The 16814-nt window shown below is 40.2% G+C and overlaps 1 protein-coding gene across 1 annotated transcript in view; it reads right to left on the bottom strand.

Annotated features, from left to right (window-relative positions):
• Nucleotides 1–364: 364 nt before the first annotated feature.
• adcy2a (adenylate cyclase 2a) overlaps nt 365–16814 on the bottom strand; it is a 184493-nt gene continuing 168043 nt past the window's right edge. The window contains exons 16-20 of the mRNA XM_056474969.1: nt 15417–15554; nt 13581–13700; nt 4236–4420; nt 3440–3524; nt 365–496 (exon numbers count right to left, since the gene is read on the bottom strand). Coding sequence (XP_056330944.1) covers nt 455–496; nt 3440–3524; nt 4236–4420; nt 13581–13700; nt 15417–15554 — 570 coding nt within the window. The 3' untranslated portion in view covers nt 365–454. The remainder of the gene's footprint in view (nt 497–3439; nt 3525–4235; nt 4421–13580; nt 13701–15416; nt 15555–16814) is intronic.

The following is a 16814-nucleotide window of genomic DNA, read 5'->3' as shown; positions in this document are numbered from 1 at the left end:
AAAATTATCTTGTCCTTCTAATTTCAACTTTTTTTTTTTCCAAATCATCATATTAGTTTACCATTGTTAAATAAATCATTTAAAGTACATATACATATACTTCTAAGCCAATGACCCCAAAATAAGGGCCAATTTCCAATTTTGACAAAGTTATTATTCCATATTGAGGAATAGTCTTGAGATAAGTGAGAGATTTGACATTTCTTATGATACATTTTCCAGACTTCCTTAGAATGATACACATATCATTTTTAACATTATAACATTATATAAATTTAACATTAAATTTCGAATTCATCCAAATTTCAGTACAGATCTAGATCTTAAGTTGCTCGTTCTAGCAAATTTTTTCACCTCATTTTTCCAGTTTCTGGCCAGGAAGTGCTCGGCTACATGGGCAGGCAGAACGTTCTCCAGCAGAACCCGATTTAGATTTTCCATGGTTTCTATTTCCTCACATTCCTTCTTGAACTTGTTCTTCCACAGGAAGTCCAACCTACAGTAATATTCATTCTGTTACAAGAGGACACAAAGGTCAAGATACTGGTGGACACAACGCTATTTAAATCAGAACAAATTAAGATAATTAAGAGAAATACCTACTGTCAACACTTAACACATACTGTATATACTTATACAAAATGTTTTTTGTTATTTTTTTGGAAACAGTAGAGTTTGAAAAACAAGTCAACCTGATCAACTTTACAATTGAATTTAAACGTTTTGGGAATGAAGATTCACTTGATAAACTTGATTGATGAAGAAAATTATAGTGAGGAGCAGAGGGAAAAAAAATCCCTTTCTGAATCTCATCTGTAATGGGACTTCTTGGTATTAAGAGGTTGTTTATTTTGTTCATCAACGCAGCTGTCAAAATCTTGCAGATTGTTTTTCAAGTCGTTTGTATTCTTGCCTTTTGAGAGTAGGAAGGTGGTTTCTGATTTGAACCATTCAGGTATACCTCTTGGATCAGCAATGATATAATTAAAGGTGCTTGTATACCACCTGTACAAGAAATTCTGGAGTTTGTTTGGCCTCTGAGATTTCAAGTTGTTAGTTTGCTTGCTTAATGACTTTAGCTATCTTGTCTACCGTGAAGTCATTCCATTCATCTTCTTCTTCTTTAAATTATGATTATTTATTATTATTATTATTATTATTATTATTATTATTATTATTCATTCATTCATTCATTCATTCATTCATTCATTTTCTTTTTGGCTTAATCTGGGGTCACCACAGCAGAATGAACCGCCAACTTATCCAGCATGATTTTACGCAGCGGCTGCCCTTCCAGCCGCAACCCATCCCTGGGAAATTCTTCTTCTTATTATTATTATTATTATTATTATCATTATTATTATTATTATTATTATTATTATTATTATTATTATTATTATTATTATTATTATTATATCATTTATTTCCCCCTTCAGAGGACTTTGGCTCTGACATAATTTGGCAAATCTGACTGTATTATTCTCCAACACTGGTCATTGTTCCTCATCTGTTGCAACCCATGCAGACTATATCTATTTTTTATAACTTTTTTACTGTGTGAAACATCAATAAACTGCTGGCCCTCATTAATGCATGACAAGAGATGGATTAAATCAGCAAGACTGTCTGAAGAGAAGAGAAACTGTAAACAAACGTTCTGTCTGGTTCTCCAATATCAGAACTCCTACAGCCTCCTCAACCTTCAGTATTACTCTGCCCACATAGAGTGACAACAGATCAATAGACTCACTACAGTTTGACAAATATTGCCAGCTGTTGGACAACATAATGTACTTTTGAGGAGAGAATGTAGTTGTTTACATTGCAACTATGCATAAGGATAGTGCCTATTTTAAATATTTATAATTTTCGAGATACAGTGTGTCAGCATCCATCAGCCTGTCACTGAGCGGAGCAACGACGGTTGACATTGTCCATTCACAAGATGATGATAGAGACAGCATAATAAGCTTAGAGGAAATAAGATCTAACAGCAGCTGATCAAAACATTCTAAAATTGGTGAGTGACATTCTAAGCCCATCTCTCTCTTTTGTATGTTGTAGTGCTGTATATATAGCATAGTAATTGTTGTGTATTGAGTGTGAGATGGGACCACTCTGAACAACCCTAAGTTACTTTTTAGTAACTTTAGTAACTAGTATCTGTTTGTTTCTATTGTCTCCTGTTTTCATTACTTCAGACTAGTTCAGTAAAAAGAAACAAGAATTACCCGCATGTGTTTAGCGTTTTTCCTTATCGCAAACACAACAGTATGATTTGGCTTTTTTGGGGGTTAATTATTGTGATATCCTGATTGCAACAGAGAAATGCCTCTTGCCTTATAATCTTAAGATGTTGGCAAAATCACCTGTTTTGTCATCACTTTATATATTACACTAGAGAATCATTCAAATACTATCTCAAAAATGATGTTGGTGAAAATAGTAACGATTTCTGCTGTTCTGACTTCAGCTGCAGATGTGAACGAATGGTGGGAGAAAGTAGTTCCTCTTACAAAAAGATTTTTTGACTCTCCGTATTTGATTTTCTTTTTCATATACACGAGTATGCCATCAAACTGTTGTATAAACGCAATATCACACTCGTAGCAGTGTGATAAGGCTGTATATCTTCACTGGTGGGACACTAAAAGGCACTCGGCCAGCAGCCTAGTGCAGATGCACAATTCCCACCAGTGCCGATATACAGCTGTATCACACTACTCGTATATTGCTTTATATATATATATATATATATATATATATATATATATATATAAAGTTGAAGTCAGAATTATTAGCCCCCGTTTTTCCCCAATTTCTGTTTAACCGAGAGAAGATTTCTTCAACACATTTCTAAACATAATACTATTAATAACGCATTCCTAATAACGGATTTATTTTATCTTTGACATGATGACAGTAAATAATATTTTACTAGATATTTTTCAAGACACTTCTAAACAACCTAGAGTGACATTTAAAGGCTTAACTAGGTTTGTTAGGTTAACTAGACAAGTTAGGTTAATAAGGCATGTTATTGTATAATGATGGTTGTTCTGTAGACTATCGAAAAAAAAGTATAGCTTAAAGGGGTTAATAATTTGATCTTAAAATGGGTTTAAAAAAATGTAAAGCTTCTTTTATTCCTGCCGAAATAAAACAAATAAGACTTTCTCCAGAAGAAAAAATGTATTCACATTATTAAACACAAACAATCTATACTTGTGCTAAAATAGAGGCTGTGAAACTGTGGCTGCTTAAATCATGCTTATTGCAGTGTTGAAGTTCTGTATTATTATGTTATGTAGCAAAATATGTTACTTCAAATAACAATAAAATATATTTTAAAAATTATATTAAAGACATGCTTTTATGCATAGAGAATGTCCTTAAATATTGTCCTTAAAACAAAATCTCCTTTAAAAACAACACTTACCTGTCTGGCTAGAACAAGCAGGGTGATGAAGAATATAAAGAGAGAAACGGAGCCCATTGTTTTCAAGTCTTTCAGAACTCCTGGCCTTGTTTTGATGAGAGAAAGAAAGACAGAAAGATATAAGACTTGTTGGCATCGAGGGTTTTTTGTAACCAATCAAGTCATCTCTGGCTCGGGATGGCAAGCAGACCATGTCCACCCTGACTGTCAATTATCAAGAAAGCTCTGAGCTGGTTCACTGTGATCACTGGTTATTTTTTCTTCTTCTTCTTTCTAGAACATGTGTGTGAATCTCAAGAAAATGCTGTGTAAGAAGAATCCAATTTGTCTCTTTTTAACACTATATTTAGGATAAATATAAAAGAAGTAGCTTTTTAATAGCTTTTATGGATTATTTTAGGATTTTTTTATCGCTTTAACAGAAAATGTCAGTTCTCTCCTCATGATCACCTTGAATTGTATCATACTTGCACACGTTATCAAAATTTAAAATGAGTTCCATAAAACAATTAATGTTGTTCAAGGGTTTTCAAACTCAGTTGCCCTTTTGCTTGATTTACTGAAATATAATTATAGTAACAATTAGGCTGTATACTGTGTTAGATTTAGGCTTAAAACCAAAATACTACAGCTTAGGTTTCAGCAAATGTCATCTCATATGAGATAAATTGAGAAGAGTTAAATACAATATTGAAATCTTTAATGGGGCTATATCCAGTTACTGAGACTTTGGAACTTAAAATGTGTCTACCTTCCTGAAGCATTCTTTTAAAGCTTATACAGTATAGGTTCTCACCTTTCAATGACTTCTGCTTTGTAGAGGAATTTACTGTACTCGTCCAATAGCGATGCGTGTGTCTGAAGTATAATGACACTGTAGAGCACCACAGCTGTTAGCATGATGAGCATCTTCAGCTCATAGTTGATCCTCAGAAACACAGAGCAGGAGATCAAGCCCAGAATGCAACTGTAGATAAAATACTAACAGTAGAGAAACACAGAAATCATAAACATTGTTTGAATAATTACATGAAGCAATTTATTAAAGTGATAGTTCACCCAAAACTGAATTTTATGTGAGCATTTATTCATCCCTCACTTGTTCCAAATCTGTTTGACTCTCTTTCTTCTGTCTCATACCATTGATTCTACAGTAAGAAAAACAAAAACTATGGAAGACAATGTTAGAAGTTTCCAGCTTTCTTTAAAATATTTTCTTTTGTGTTCACATTTTTCACATTTTTTTTTTAAATGAGTAAAGAGTAAATGATGACATAATTTTTTTATTTTGGGTTGAACTATCCCTTTAACCAGTTGCAGCACCAGTTGCAGTTCCCTATTAAAGTGAATGTCTTTGGTTATGTATGTAAGTAATCCCTGACTAGATAATGAGATGCTTAAGCATACGTGCATGTCTTCCTTCAGACAATTGAAATCTGATGATGTGCTTGAAGGTGTCTTTTTATATGTGCTGTCACCTCAAGTTTCCATTCTAAAACTTTTCACTGTAAATTCACAGTAAAATGCTGGGAGCTGTGTTTTTACAGTACCACTACTGTAAAAGCGTACAATAAAGTAACAAAAATACTGACAGCTGCAGTTGCCAGTAATGTACTGTTTTTATAGAGCTTTACTCAGATTTTACGGTATGTCGCTGTAAAAATAAACTGAATAAAAACTCAAATGAATTAATTCCATTCACAGAAACTGACTACATCAAATTGGTCAACTGCACTTTGAGTTTATAAAGTAATATTTGTAATGTGCTATAACAATATAAACATATGTATAATGTTATTCAGTTAACCCAAATCTCTTGATGCTCACAGAAGCACATTTGTGTGTAGAGCTGAAACGATCAGTTTTTTAGTTCATCTTTGATTTAACACTAGCTGTATTCTCCATCACAATGGTCACACACAAACTCAACAAAAGGAATTTGACTCATTAAACATTGTGTTTGTGTGTGTACTGACAGCTTGGTTGCCAGCAATCTACGGTCTACCTCCATAGATTAAATTAACAGTAGGTTACTTTTAAAATACATTTTTACACAGTTTGTTTGTTTCACAGCACTTGTTTTGGTGGAAAAAAATATATTTTACAGTAGAATCCTTAATCAACATATGTTACATACTTAACCCAACACATTTCCACACGTACTCACTCTGCCCAGTCCCATGCAGTGCAAGCAGGAATTAAATTAAGTTAAAGGGATATTTCACCCTAAAATGAAAATTCTTCCATCATTTACCCACCATTCACTTGTTCAAAACCTGTCTGAGTTTATTTACTTTATGAGCTTCATTCTTCTGTTGAACATAGAAGAATATATATATAAAAATGTTGGTAGCTGTCACTCATTGAATTCCATAGTTTTTCCCCAATATGGAGTAGTTCAATGGGTTCTGCATTCTTCAAAATATCTTCTTTTGCGATCAACAGAAGAAAGAAACTATATGAGGGAGAATAAATTGTGGTAATTGTCGTTTCTGGGTGAACTATGCCTTTAACATACTGGGTCAGATTTAGTAAAGATAGGTATATATATATATATATATATATATATATATATATATATATATATATATATATATATATATATATATATATATATATATATATATAATTATTATTATTTATTTTATTTTTTTTTGCCAAATGTTTATTGTCAGGTAATTGATTGTGTTTGTGTCTACTTAACAACTCTCCCCACACTCAAACGCCCACTTCCTGCCCATATAGATTACCTATTGCATTACTATAGACAAACTTACAAATCAGCATGAAAACTCACTGTTTCACCTAAAATTGGAAAAGTTTATATATATTTTTTTGTTGTTTTATTAGTTTTGTACTTTTGTCTGTATATTTTTTTTGTTATTCATAACATATGAGGACTGGAACACTATTATGTATGGGGTCAATTCGACACCAAGAAAAACAAACATGGTTTGCTGGGCATATATTTTCTAAAGGGACAGTGGCCACGAAATGGAATGCTACGGTTACTAAAGTAACCCTTTGTTCCCCGAGGGGGGGTAACGAAAATGCTATGTGGAAACTTCCACTATGGGGATTTCGCCAGAAACCAATCATCTGAAAGAGTATAAAAACGGGCCAATGAAATGCCAATGAGTTGGCGGCGTCAGCGTGCACAGCTGGCATTAATGACAATCAGTCATGCTATAAAGACGCAGCCAGTGCCATGCTCGACATCATTTTCTAGCTGAAGAGACTTTCACGCTCAACAGCTAAGGGACAATCGTTGTGGCAAAGGAACATAGCATTTCCGTTTCCCCCCTGGGGGAACGAAGGGTTACTTTAGTAACCGTAGCGTTCCCCTTCGGATGGGGAACTCCAATGCTATGTGGAAACTTCCACTATGGGGAAATCTATGGAAAACGCCACAACGAAAGAACCTTACTGCGTCCCTGTTGAAGGTTGAGCCAACGCTGTAGAGCGAGCGCACCTACAACGCCCGAGACACAGTCTTCCAATGTGTCCCCTGGCCCTTACTTACCTTACTTACCTTTTCAGGAACAGTTATATTTTTTCAGGGAGTCGCAATAACCCAGTAAAATAGGTTTTAGAAAGACAGTACCTTGGGAAAGTGTTCAGTCCCAATAGGGAGGACGCTGCGGAGCTTACCTGCTACCCAGAGGGGAGACCTGGTGAATAACCTATAGACCAGCCCAGAGATGGGGAGTCCGTGCATAAGAATGGTTAGCGGAAAGGGAAGGACACGAGCCCGCCTAGAAGGGGGGACTAAACGTGGCTGAGTGAGCGTATGGGATCACCAGCGGGGATCACGCATAGCAGGCACCTATACCCAGAAGCGGGCTGACCAGCGGGCATGCCAACAACGTAACGGGCCAACACCTGACTCCTCCGCTGAGTCAGATGCTGGTGGCCTCGGAGGAACTCTGCAGGGTTCACAAATGGGGAACAGAACTGACAAAGCTGAAAAAGCGCACGTATCTCCAGGTTAGGGAGAATGGCGCAAGCAAGCGTGTTTCGACACCTCAACCGAATCGTTTCCTCTATCACCAAGGGTTACCTATCACCCTTGAGGAAACCAGCTCCACTCGCAGATTGTAAAACCTTGCAAATGTATTGGGTGTCACCCAACCCGCAGCTCTACAATGTCTGTCAGAGAGGCGCCGCGTGCTACGCCCAGGAGGATGTGATGCTCCGAGTGGAGTCTCACCCCCGGGGGACACGGCTCACCCTGGCCTCTGATAAGCGAGGGAGATGGCATCCACTATCCAGTGGGCCAACCTCTGTTTAGATACGGCACTTCCCTTCTGGCCGACCACCGTACCAGAAAAGGAGCTGGTCAGAGGATCTAAAGCTCTGAGTGCGGTCCACATATATATTCACAAAGCGCGAACAGGACACAACAATAAAAGGGCTGGGTCTTCCTCCTCCGCGGGCAGCGCTTGCAGGCTCACTACCTGATCCTCAAATGACGTGGTAGGAACCTTGGGCACATAGCCGGGCCGGGGTCTCAGGACAACGTGAGAGTAGGCCGGCCCGAATTCTAGGCACGAGTCACTGACCGAAAAATGCCTTCAGGTTCCCAACCTTCTTAATCGATGCCAACGCGACCAGCAGAGCTGTCTTCAAGGACAGCAATCTCAAGGATACTGAGTCGAGTGGGTTCGATGGGATTCCCACGTAGGCTTGTTGGCACTACCGCGAGATCCCAAGAGGGCATGAGCAGGGGGCGGGGTGGAAACATCCGCCTCGCACCTCTGAGGAACCGGATGATGAGGTTATGCTTCCCCACGGTGCCGCTATCCACGCATCATGATGAGCGGAGATGGTGGCCACATAAACCTTCGGGGTGGAGGGCGACAGCCTTCGCTCCAACCTGTCCTGAAGGAAAGAAAGCACAACACTGATCTGGTAAGATCGGGGGTCTTCTCGGCGAGAAGCGCACCACTCAGTGAATAGACTCCACTTCAGGGTGTAGGCATGCCTCGTAGAGGGTGCACTAGCCTGAGTGATGGTATTAACCACCGCCAACGGTAGGTTACCTAAGTCTTCCTCGTCGCGTCTTTGGACCACACGTGGAGGTTCCACAAATCTGAGCGAGGGTGCCAGATGGTGCCCTGTCCCTGAGAGAGTAGGTCCTCTCTCAAGGGACGCGCTGGAGGGCAGACGGCGAGCGAGCTGAAACATACGGTGGGAGCGTATACCCCCCATACGTTTAGTACGCGCTTCAGCAGCCATGCTGTCCGTCCTGACCAGCACGTGTTGCCCCCTCAGCACCGGTAAAAAAGTGATACAGCGCAGTGCCATGCGCGTCTGGGGACCCGATCGTGAAGCCAACGCTGTAGTGGTCTCATGGAGCAATCCGAGCAGCTGCGGATGCCATATGCCCCAGGAGCCTCTGAAAAAGATTTCAGGGGGACCACCTTTTTCCTGTCGAACTCTCTCAGACAGTTCAGCATTAGCTCAGCGCATTCTCGTGAGAGGCGCACCTTCATGGTGATCGATTCCAGCTCCAACCCGAGAAAGGAGATGCTCTGCACGGGGGCGAGCTTGCTCTTTTCTTGGTTGTCCTGAAACCCCAACAGGCCGAGGTGCCGGAGCACCTTGTCTCTGTGCATAATCAATTGCTCCCGAGAGTGGGCTAAAATCAGCCAGTCATTGAGATAATTGAGCATGCAGATGCCCGCGAGCCGAAGGGGTGTGAGGGCACCCTCCGTGAGCTTGGTGAAAACCCGCGGAGACAGAGAAAGCCCGAAGGGGAGGACCCGTACTGCCATGCTTGACCTTCGAACGCAAACTGCAGTTTTTTGGCGTGGAAGTATGGAGACATAGAAATACACGTCCTTCAGGTCTATTGCTGCAAAGCAATCCAAAGGACGAACGCATCAGGTGATGTGCATCTGCGTAAGCGAAGCCTGTGAAGGCCGCAGTTCAAAACGCGCAGATCTAGGATTGGCCATAGCCCACTGCTCTTTTTTGGGCACAATGAACTACGGGCTGTAAACCCACGCTTCATCTCGGCTGGAGGGACTGGCTCGATTGCATCCTTCGCCAGGAGGACAGCAATCTCCTCTCGCAAGTCAGGGGCGGACGCAGGGCTCCATGAGCCATTGGCGAAACGCACCGATCCTGCGAGCTGGAAGGCATAGCAACCCAGACTGGCAGTGTTCGGGCTGTCACATCCTGAGAAGGGAAAAATGCTCTTTCATTGAGGATTTGATGGCGTTTTTTTTTTTTTTTTTTTTTTGCCGTTAAATGAAGTGCCCCGCCCTCCAGCGGGGAAAGAGCAAATTCCCTCCTCCCCAGATGGCCCGTCTCAGGGACACTTCGCGGTCCGTTTACTGAACTTAGCGGTGCCCTGGACCGGGGGACGCTGGTTGCTTGCGCGATGCTCGGCGCAGCCGCGTGGTCGGAGGCGCAGGCGGGTGCAGTGGAGCAAAGCTGCAGGCAGGCGTCCTCGGCAAAAAGCAGTGGATGTGGATGGCTCGGCGGCGGGGGGAGCGGTCATATAATCCCGCCGATAGAGATATCGCCCATCGCCTCCATCTGCTCTATCACCGGCGTGAATTTCTGGGCGAATTCACCGACGGTGTCGCCGAACAGGCCAGCCTGGGATATGGGTGAGTTAAGAAAGCATATCACCAGGTTTAGCCTGAGGTGGCGTTCCTGGATCACGGATGTGATCATCGTCCTTTCCAGGGCACACACAGCCGACTTTTTTTTTTTTTTTTAAAGAGCATAGTCGGTTGCGGTGCGGAGCTTATGCTCAGTCCTGGGTCGGAACCATCATCGCGCAGCCGGGCCCAGCACCTGCGCTTGGTAGCGCTGGTAGGTGGCCATAGCATGCCTACTGTATCCATCCAGGAAGAAGGGGATTGGGAGGCTTAGAAGGTCTTGCCTTCATCATCCACATCACACCCCTCTAATCGGTCCGGCCGCGGGGCTGGGGATAAACCATCTCCAGAGCCACGTCCGAAGCAGCCTGGGGAAGCACAGCCACAAAGTCTGCTTCTAGATTCGACGCCGCGCTCATCATCCGGAAGGGGGCAAGCGGGTTCGAATCCTCGTCAGACCTTGACAGCCCACCCTCCAAGGATGGTGAGGATGGAAGCGCACGCAGATCGGGCAGAAAAAGTGCCCTCAAGACTGCGTGAGTTTACTGTGCACTTCCGGGAAGAAGGGGACGGAAGGCTTGCATTCTCATCAGACAATGACAGCCCATCCTCCGATGCAGCGATGGACATCTGACCCCCGGTGTCATCATGTGAGAGAGTGACCATCCAAGGACGGAGCGCTTCTCTTCACCTGAAGCTTGGATGGAGCGAGTGGAGGAGCGAGAGGTCCGCAGCCCGAGGGTGGCGGATTTACTCCCACTGAAACCCTCAGATCTGCCCGAGTGCCAACCGCAGTGACAAGAGCGAGCCGCGATCTTTACTGCGCAAAAGACATGACATCACAGTGATGGCATGTACTGCCAGCGAGCACTGCATTAACATGCTGGACCCCCAGATATGAAACGCTGTGCTCGTGCCCATCATCCGGGGATAGGAAACCACCGCATCCAGAAGTGCTGCTCTTTTAGGAAAGCTTTTTTCCTATATACAAACCGCTCTTGGAGGACCAGACCCAAAGGACGCCAGGCAAGGAAGAAAAACCCAGCTCGACCATCTGCCACTGCGTATACACGCTCTGGATCGGGAGAAGCTGTTTCTCGATCTCTCTCTGTAGACACTGGTTGGAGATACCCTCAAAGACTTTCTCAGAAGCTTCGTGAAAGGCTCTGAAAGCGAAAGGATGTCGAGCATGGCACTGGCTGCGTCTTTATAGCATGACTGATTGTCATTGATGCCAGCTGTGCCTGCTGACGCTGCCAACTCATTGGCATTTCATTGGCCCGTTTTTATACTCTTTCAGATGATTGGTTTCTGGCGAAATCCCCATAGTGGAAGTTTCCACATAGCATTGGAGTTCCCCATCCAAAGGGGAACCAGACATTCATCCACAGCGATGTGGGGACCTGGATTGAAAAGAAAGGGAAATCGCTGGACCCACTTGCCCCCCACAAGTTTCATTTCAAGTACTTTATATCATTTTCAATTTATGGTGTAATGCATGGGCGTTGCTAGGCCTACAGCCTCCCTATATTTCTACTCAGCCCCCCTAAAACCTTTCCGACTAGTTCAAAAACTGTAGACTAAATTGTTGTCTCTGTCCCCTTTAAATTTGATATGAAGATGGCGGCAGAATTCGGCTCCTCCTAGACTTTTGTTTTTCATTTGATCAGCTAACCACAGCTGTGCAGAGCGAGAGAACAAGGTGTGTGTTTATTGATAAATTGTTATAAAAAATGCTTATTTGCAGTTCTTTGTTATAAATACACTTGTAACACTTGTACCGCAATGTCAGATAGGAGCAATCAGGTTTCCAATCTACTGTTTCCTTAGTGCTCACCTCATAATCGCAGCTGTTTCCTCCAGCGAAAATGTAACTCTTAACGAACATTTTACTATTTTTATTTCAAAATGAACTACCAATATAAAACACATTACAGTGCATGTGGCATTATCTATACCACAGTCATGCACAGAAAGTATTAAACACAGTGACAGAACCACTTGAATGTGATAAGTGAACGTACTCATTTTAACTGTCAGTCACTGACAGCGATAGAAACATCATGTGTTGCCTTGTATTAAAAATATTTTACTATTTTAATATGATTCAGTTCGTGAAATATGTGAATTAGTCAAATATATATATATATATATATATATATATATATATATTTATTCATTTATTTATATGTATACTATTTAATTAGAAAAGTGGCAGTTTTATTTAATAAATACATGGAAACAAAAATTGTACTTTAACACACACACACACACATACATACATATATATATATATATATATATATATATATATATATATATATATATATATATATATATATATATATATATATATATATATATATATATATTTATTTATTTATTTTTATTTATTGATTTTTTTTTGTTGTTTTTTTTTTTCTCATATGGAGCTAAAATGAAAATTCTAAAATTTCCCCTGGTGTAATGAAAAGCTGAAATGCTGACTTTATGTCTTGAACATCACTGATAGCTTATCTGGTGGGCCCAGAAACCATTTTGAAGACATTAGCAGCACTTAGTCTACCCTATCATTCAAGTGGGGAGTGGGACCATAATAATTTTCCGTTTTTTGGACAGTAATGTGTCTGCTGGTGGTTGAGATGGTATGTCACTTTCACTGTCAAAAACTTGTGACAAAATCTCAAATATCAAAGTTCTCACATGTCATGTGAACTTTCAGTGGTTCTCGCAACACTACAGGTGTGGTTGTGTTAGTTTTTTTTTTTTCGTTTGTTTTTTTTTATTATTATATTTAACATATAAAATTTTAATACATATTAAATAATTATAGCATGTTATAGTGACCTCAATATCACAAAAAAAAAAAAAAAAAAAAACATGTGTAACTTCTTTTAGATTTCCTACAGTATATATTTTATATCCTGTTTTATACAGCTACAAAACCCAAAGAACATGTAACAAAATGTGTACAGGGCATTGAAAAAATAATATCATGTTAATTTTATGTTTACCAAGTTTTCCCGATTAAATTAGGAAAAGTCATTCAATCTGAAGTAAAAAAAAAACAAACAATGTCAATTATATATCCACATACGTTTAACACTGAATGGGGTCAAATTGACCCTAAGGATAATAGGAGGGTTAAAAAGCTTCAATTGGGTTGGGAATGGAAAGTTATGCAATTGATTCAATGATTACAAACCTTGTGAAGGTAAACACAGACACAGCACATCATATCTACACTCCCACAACACTTTATGCATAATTAATAATAAATAATTGATGAATTTTTCATCTGAGAGAGAAACTCCTAAAATGCTTGTGCAGTAAGTTACCGTAAGCAACCATAAAAATAACTCGGTCCATGCCTTTTAATTACTGTGTCTTTGAATCATTGATATTTTGTCCAAAGGTACTGTCAAAAAAGACTTTGCATTAGTGGAAACTGTTAGTAAATCTGGCCCATAATGTGCAATGTCAAGAATTACAATGTAAAAAAACAGACAGCAATACAGCTAACTCACAGGAAGGTAGAATGCGTTCTTGTCCAGGTAAGATATGGGTTGTCCGTCAGGCTGAAGAAGTGTCTCATTTGATGTATTATAAACAGTCTCCATTGATGTTAGGTTGTCTTCTATAAAGAACTGCAAGAAGTGATTAAAATATCATTTGTAATTTAAGTTTTTTTAACAAAATACTTTAATGGTGTTTTTGATGGCTTTTGAATTTGAGCAACATAATTCTTAATTGTTCTATTATTTTCACTGTAAACTGGAACCTTTAAAAAGTTGACTGTTTTCCAATGATATGGGTTCAGTTCATTTTCAATGTAAGCTTCTCAGAATTAATATTTTTAACAATTAAATAATTTCAAGAGGAAAAAATACCATGAACAATTCTGACACCCAGATTGCATAAGTGAAGCTTATTTATAAACAAATTTCAAGAGGATCACGTGCTAAGATTGCTTGCAGCCGGTCCCGCATTATTCAATTTATGATTCACCTATCAGACGATTGCTAAGCCACTATAAAATACCCTAAGTTCCATATAACGGCCATCTTCGTTTTGAAGAATCCTCCCTTCCACTCCTCCTCCTCCTCCTTTCCTAGACGGGTGGCACGGTGGCCCAGTGGTAAGCACTGTTGTCTCACAGCAAGAACGTCACTGGTTCTAGTCCTTACCAAGCCAGCCGACGTTTCTGTGTGGAGTTTACACGTTCTCCCCATACTCATGTGGGTTTCCCCCGGGTTCCCCAGTTTCCTACCACCGTCCAAAAACATGCAATTTAAGTTAATTGACTAATCCAAATCAGCACCATAGACATGCTCCTAGAAAGTAGTTATCTCTTAAGAGCAATCCCTATCTGTTCATTAGTTACTACAGCAGGGGAGTTCTCGAGATCTAGCTGAGCTCAAACTCCCCTCTTGCCTTGCAACGTGAGGGAGCCCCGGGCTCGAGGATCTTATGAGCTCAGGGCTCTCTCCTGGGACAGCATGCCAAACAAGCTTTATAATCAATCATCAGCTAAGTGTGAACTCTTGAATGTCAGTTAATCTTTTTCTGGCATCATGTGTTTGTTTGCTTGAGTTTGTCTGTCGTTATTAACACAACAAGACACAAAAAAAATTGTCAGTTATGATATGTAATGTTATGACAATTTGACAATTCCAAGACAATATATTAATTTGTCACAAATATTTCATAAACATGATATAGCAGATTCATTAACAAACATAAGGACCTACAGAGTACTTTTTATGAAAAAAAAAAAAAAGAATGACAAGTTCACTGAAAAACAAGGTCAAATGTGAAAACCAAGCACATGACAGTTTAATATAATGTTAATGATAAAACTAAGTAGTTTCTTAAGTTTGGTATTTTGCAAAATAACTAGTAAAATATTTTGTACTGTTATCATAGCAAAGACCAAATAAATTAGTTTTTATAAATTAGTTTTTTAAACTATTATAAATATGTAACACATTTTAAAATGTGTTGAAAAGAATCTTTATTAAACAGCACATCACAAGACGGCCAATACTTTTGTCTTAACATTAGATGACAAAATATGAATTGGAATTTGTATCAATTTGTATAATGTTTGTTTACAACAGTGACATATGCCACAAAGTGGAATAGCAAAATCTGGAAGGCAAACTGGTATCTGCAGCCAGGGCACAGATGGACACAAATCTCTGCCAAGAAATTCTGCAATAACACATGTCAGACTACTGCGGTCAAGGCCCCTTGTGTAATGTGTGTAATCCAGTAAGGAAGCATCACATACCTTTATTTGTATGACTATAAACCCAAAAAGTATTGATCAGAAATTTTCTGGATTATTGTGGTTGACATACCATATTGAAGACAGCCATGATCAGGATGAGGGCTGTGGTCGCCATGGTGAGGGTGATGCGTGGCCAGGGCTTGCTGGCAATGATTCCTGAGGATCTAAGGATCCAAAGCCAAGATGCAGAGGCCGTCTTTTTGCATTGCTAGTGTTGGTCAACACACAGGGAAGATAATTTGAAGAGATTCAGTAATTTTTTGTTCAAATATTTCAAATATTGATTATTTGACATTAATTTGTTATTATAAAAATGATTTAAATAGATTTATAAAGATGGAGGGCATCAGGTGGACAATTTTTGTCATATTTATTACATGATCCATAGCAAACAAGGAAAGTAGGTGCCATATGATCTACCCACAAACTTACAGTGCACACAGAAAATATTCATAGTGCTTCACTTTTTCCACACACTACCCCATAATGACAATGTGAAAACGATTTTTTTGAAATTTATTAAACAAAAAAAAACCTAAAAAAAAAAAAATTCACATGTACTTAAGTATTCACAGCCTTTGTTATGAAGCTCTAAATTGAGCTCAGGTACATTCTGTTTCCACTGATCATTCTTGGGATGTTTCAGCAGCCTAACTGGAGTTCACCTGTGGTAAATTCAGTTGATTGGACATGATTTGAAAAGGCATACACCAGTCTATATAAGGTCCCAGGGTTGACAGTGCATGTCAAAGCACAAACCAAGCATGAAGACAGAGGAATTGTCTGTAGACCTCCAAGACAGGATTGTCTAAAGACACAAGGCTGGGGATGGTTACAAAAAAATTCTGCTGCTCTGAAAGTTCCAATGAGCACAGTGGCCTCCATCATCCGTAAGAGGAAGATGTTTGGAACCACCAGGACTCTTCCTAGAGCAGGCTGGCCATCTAAGCTAAGTGATCGAGGGAAAAGGGCCGTTGTCAGGGAGGTGATCAATAACCCGATGGTCACTCTGTCTGAGCTTTAGCTTTCTTCTGTAGAGAGAAGACAACCATCTGTGCAGCAATCCACCAATCAGGCCTGCTTGGTAGAGTAGCCAGACGGAAGCCACTCCCCACCTGGAATGTCTGAAGGACTCTCAGACCATAAGAAACAAAATGATGAGACTAAAATTGAACTCTTTTGAGTGAATGCCAGGTGTTACATTTGGAGCTGGACTCGATCACCATGAAGGCGCACCTCTCACGAGAACGCAGCGAGCTAATGCTGAACTGGCTGAGAGAGTTCGACAGGAAAAAGGTGGTCCCCCTGAAATCTTTTCAGAGGCTCCTGGGGCATATGGCATCCGCAGCCACGGCCACGCCGCTCGGATTGCTCCATATGAGACCACTACAGCATTGGCTTCACGATCGGGTCCACAGACGTGCATAGCACGCGGGCACACACCGAGTGACTGTCACTGCGCTGTGTC

The sequence above is a fragment of the Danio aesculapii genome, chromosome 16, assembly GCF_903798145.1.
Source record: "Danio aesculapii chromosome 16, fDanAes4.1, whole genome shotgun sequence".
NCBI classification, from domain to species: domain Eukaryota; kingdom Metazoa; phylum Chordata; class Actinopteri; order Cypriniformes; family Danionidae; genus Danio; species Danio aesculapii.
Note: the sequence above shows the minus strand (reverse complement) of the source record. Positions and strands in the feature narration are given on the sequence as shown.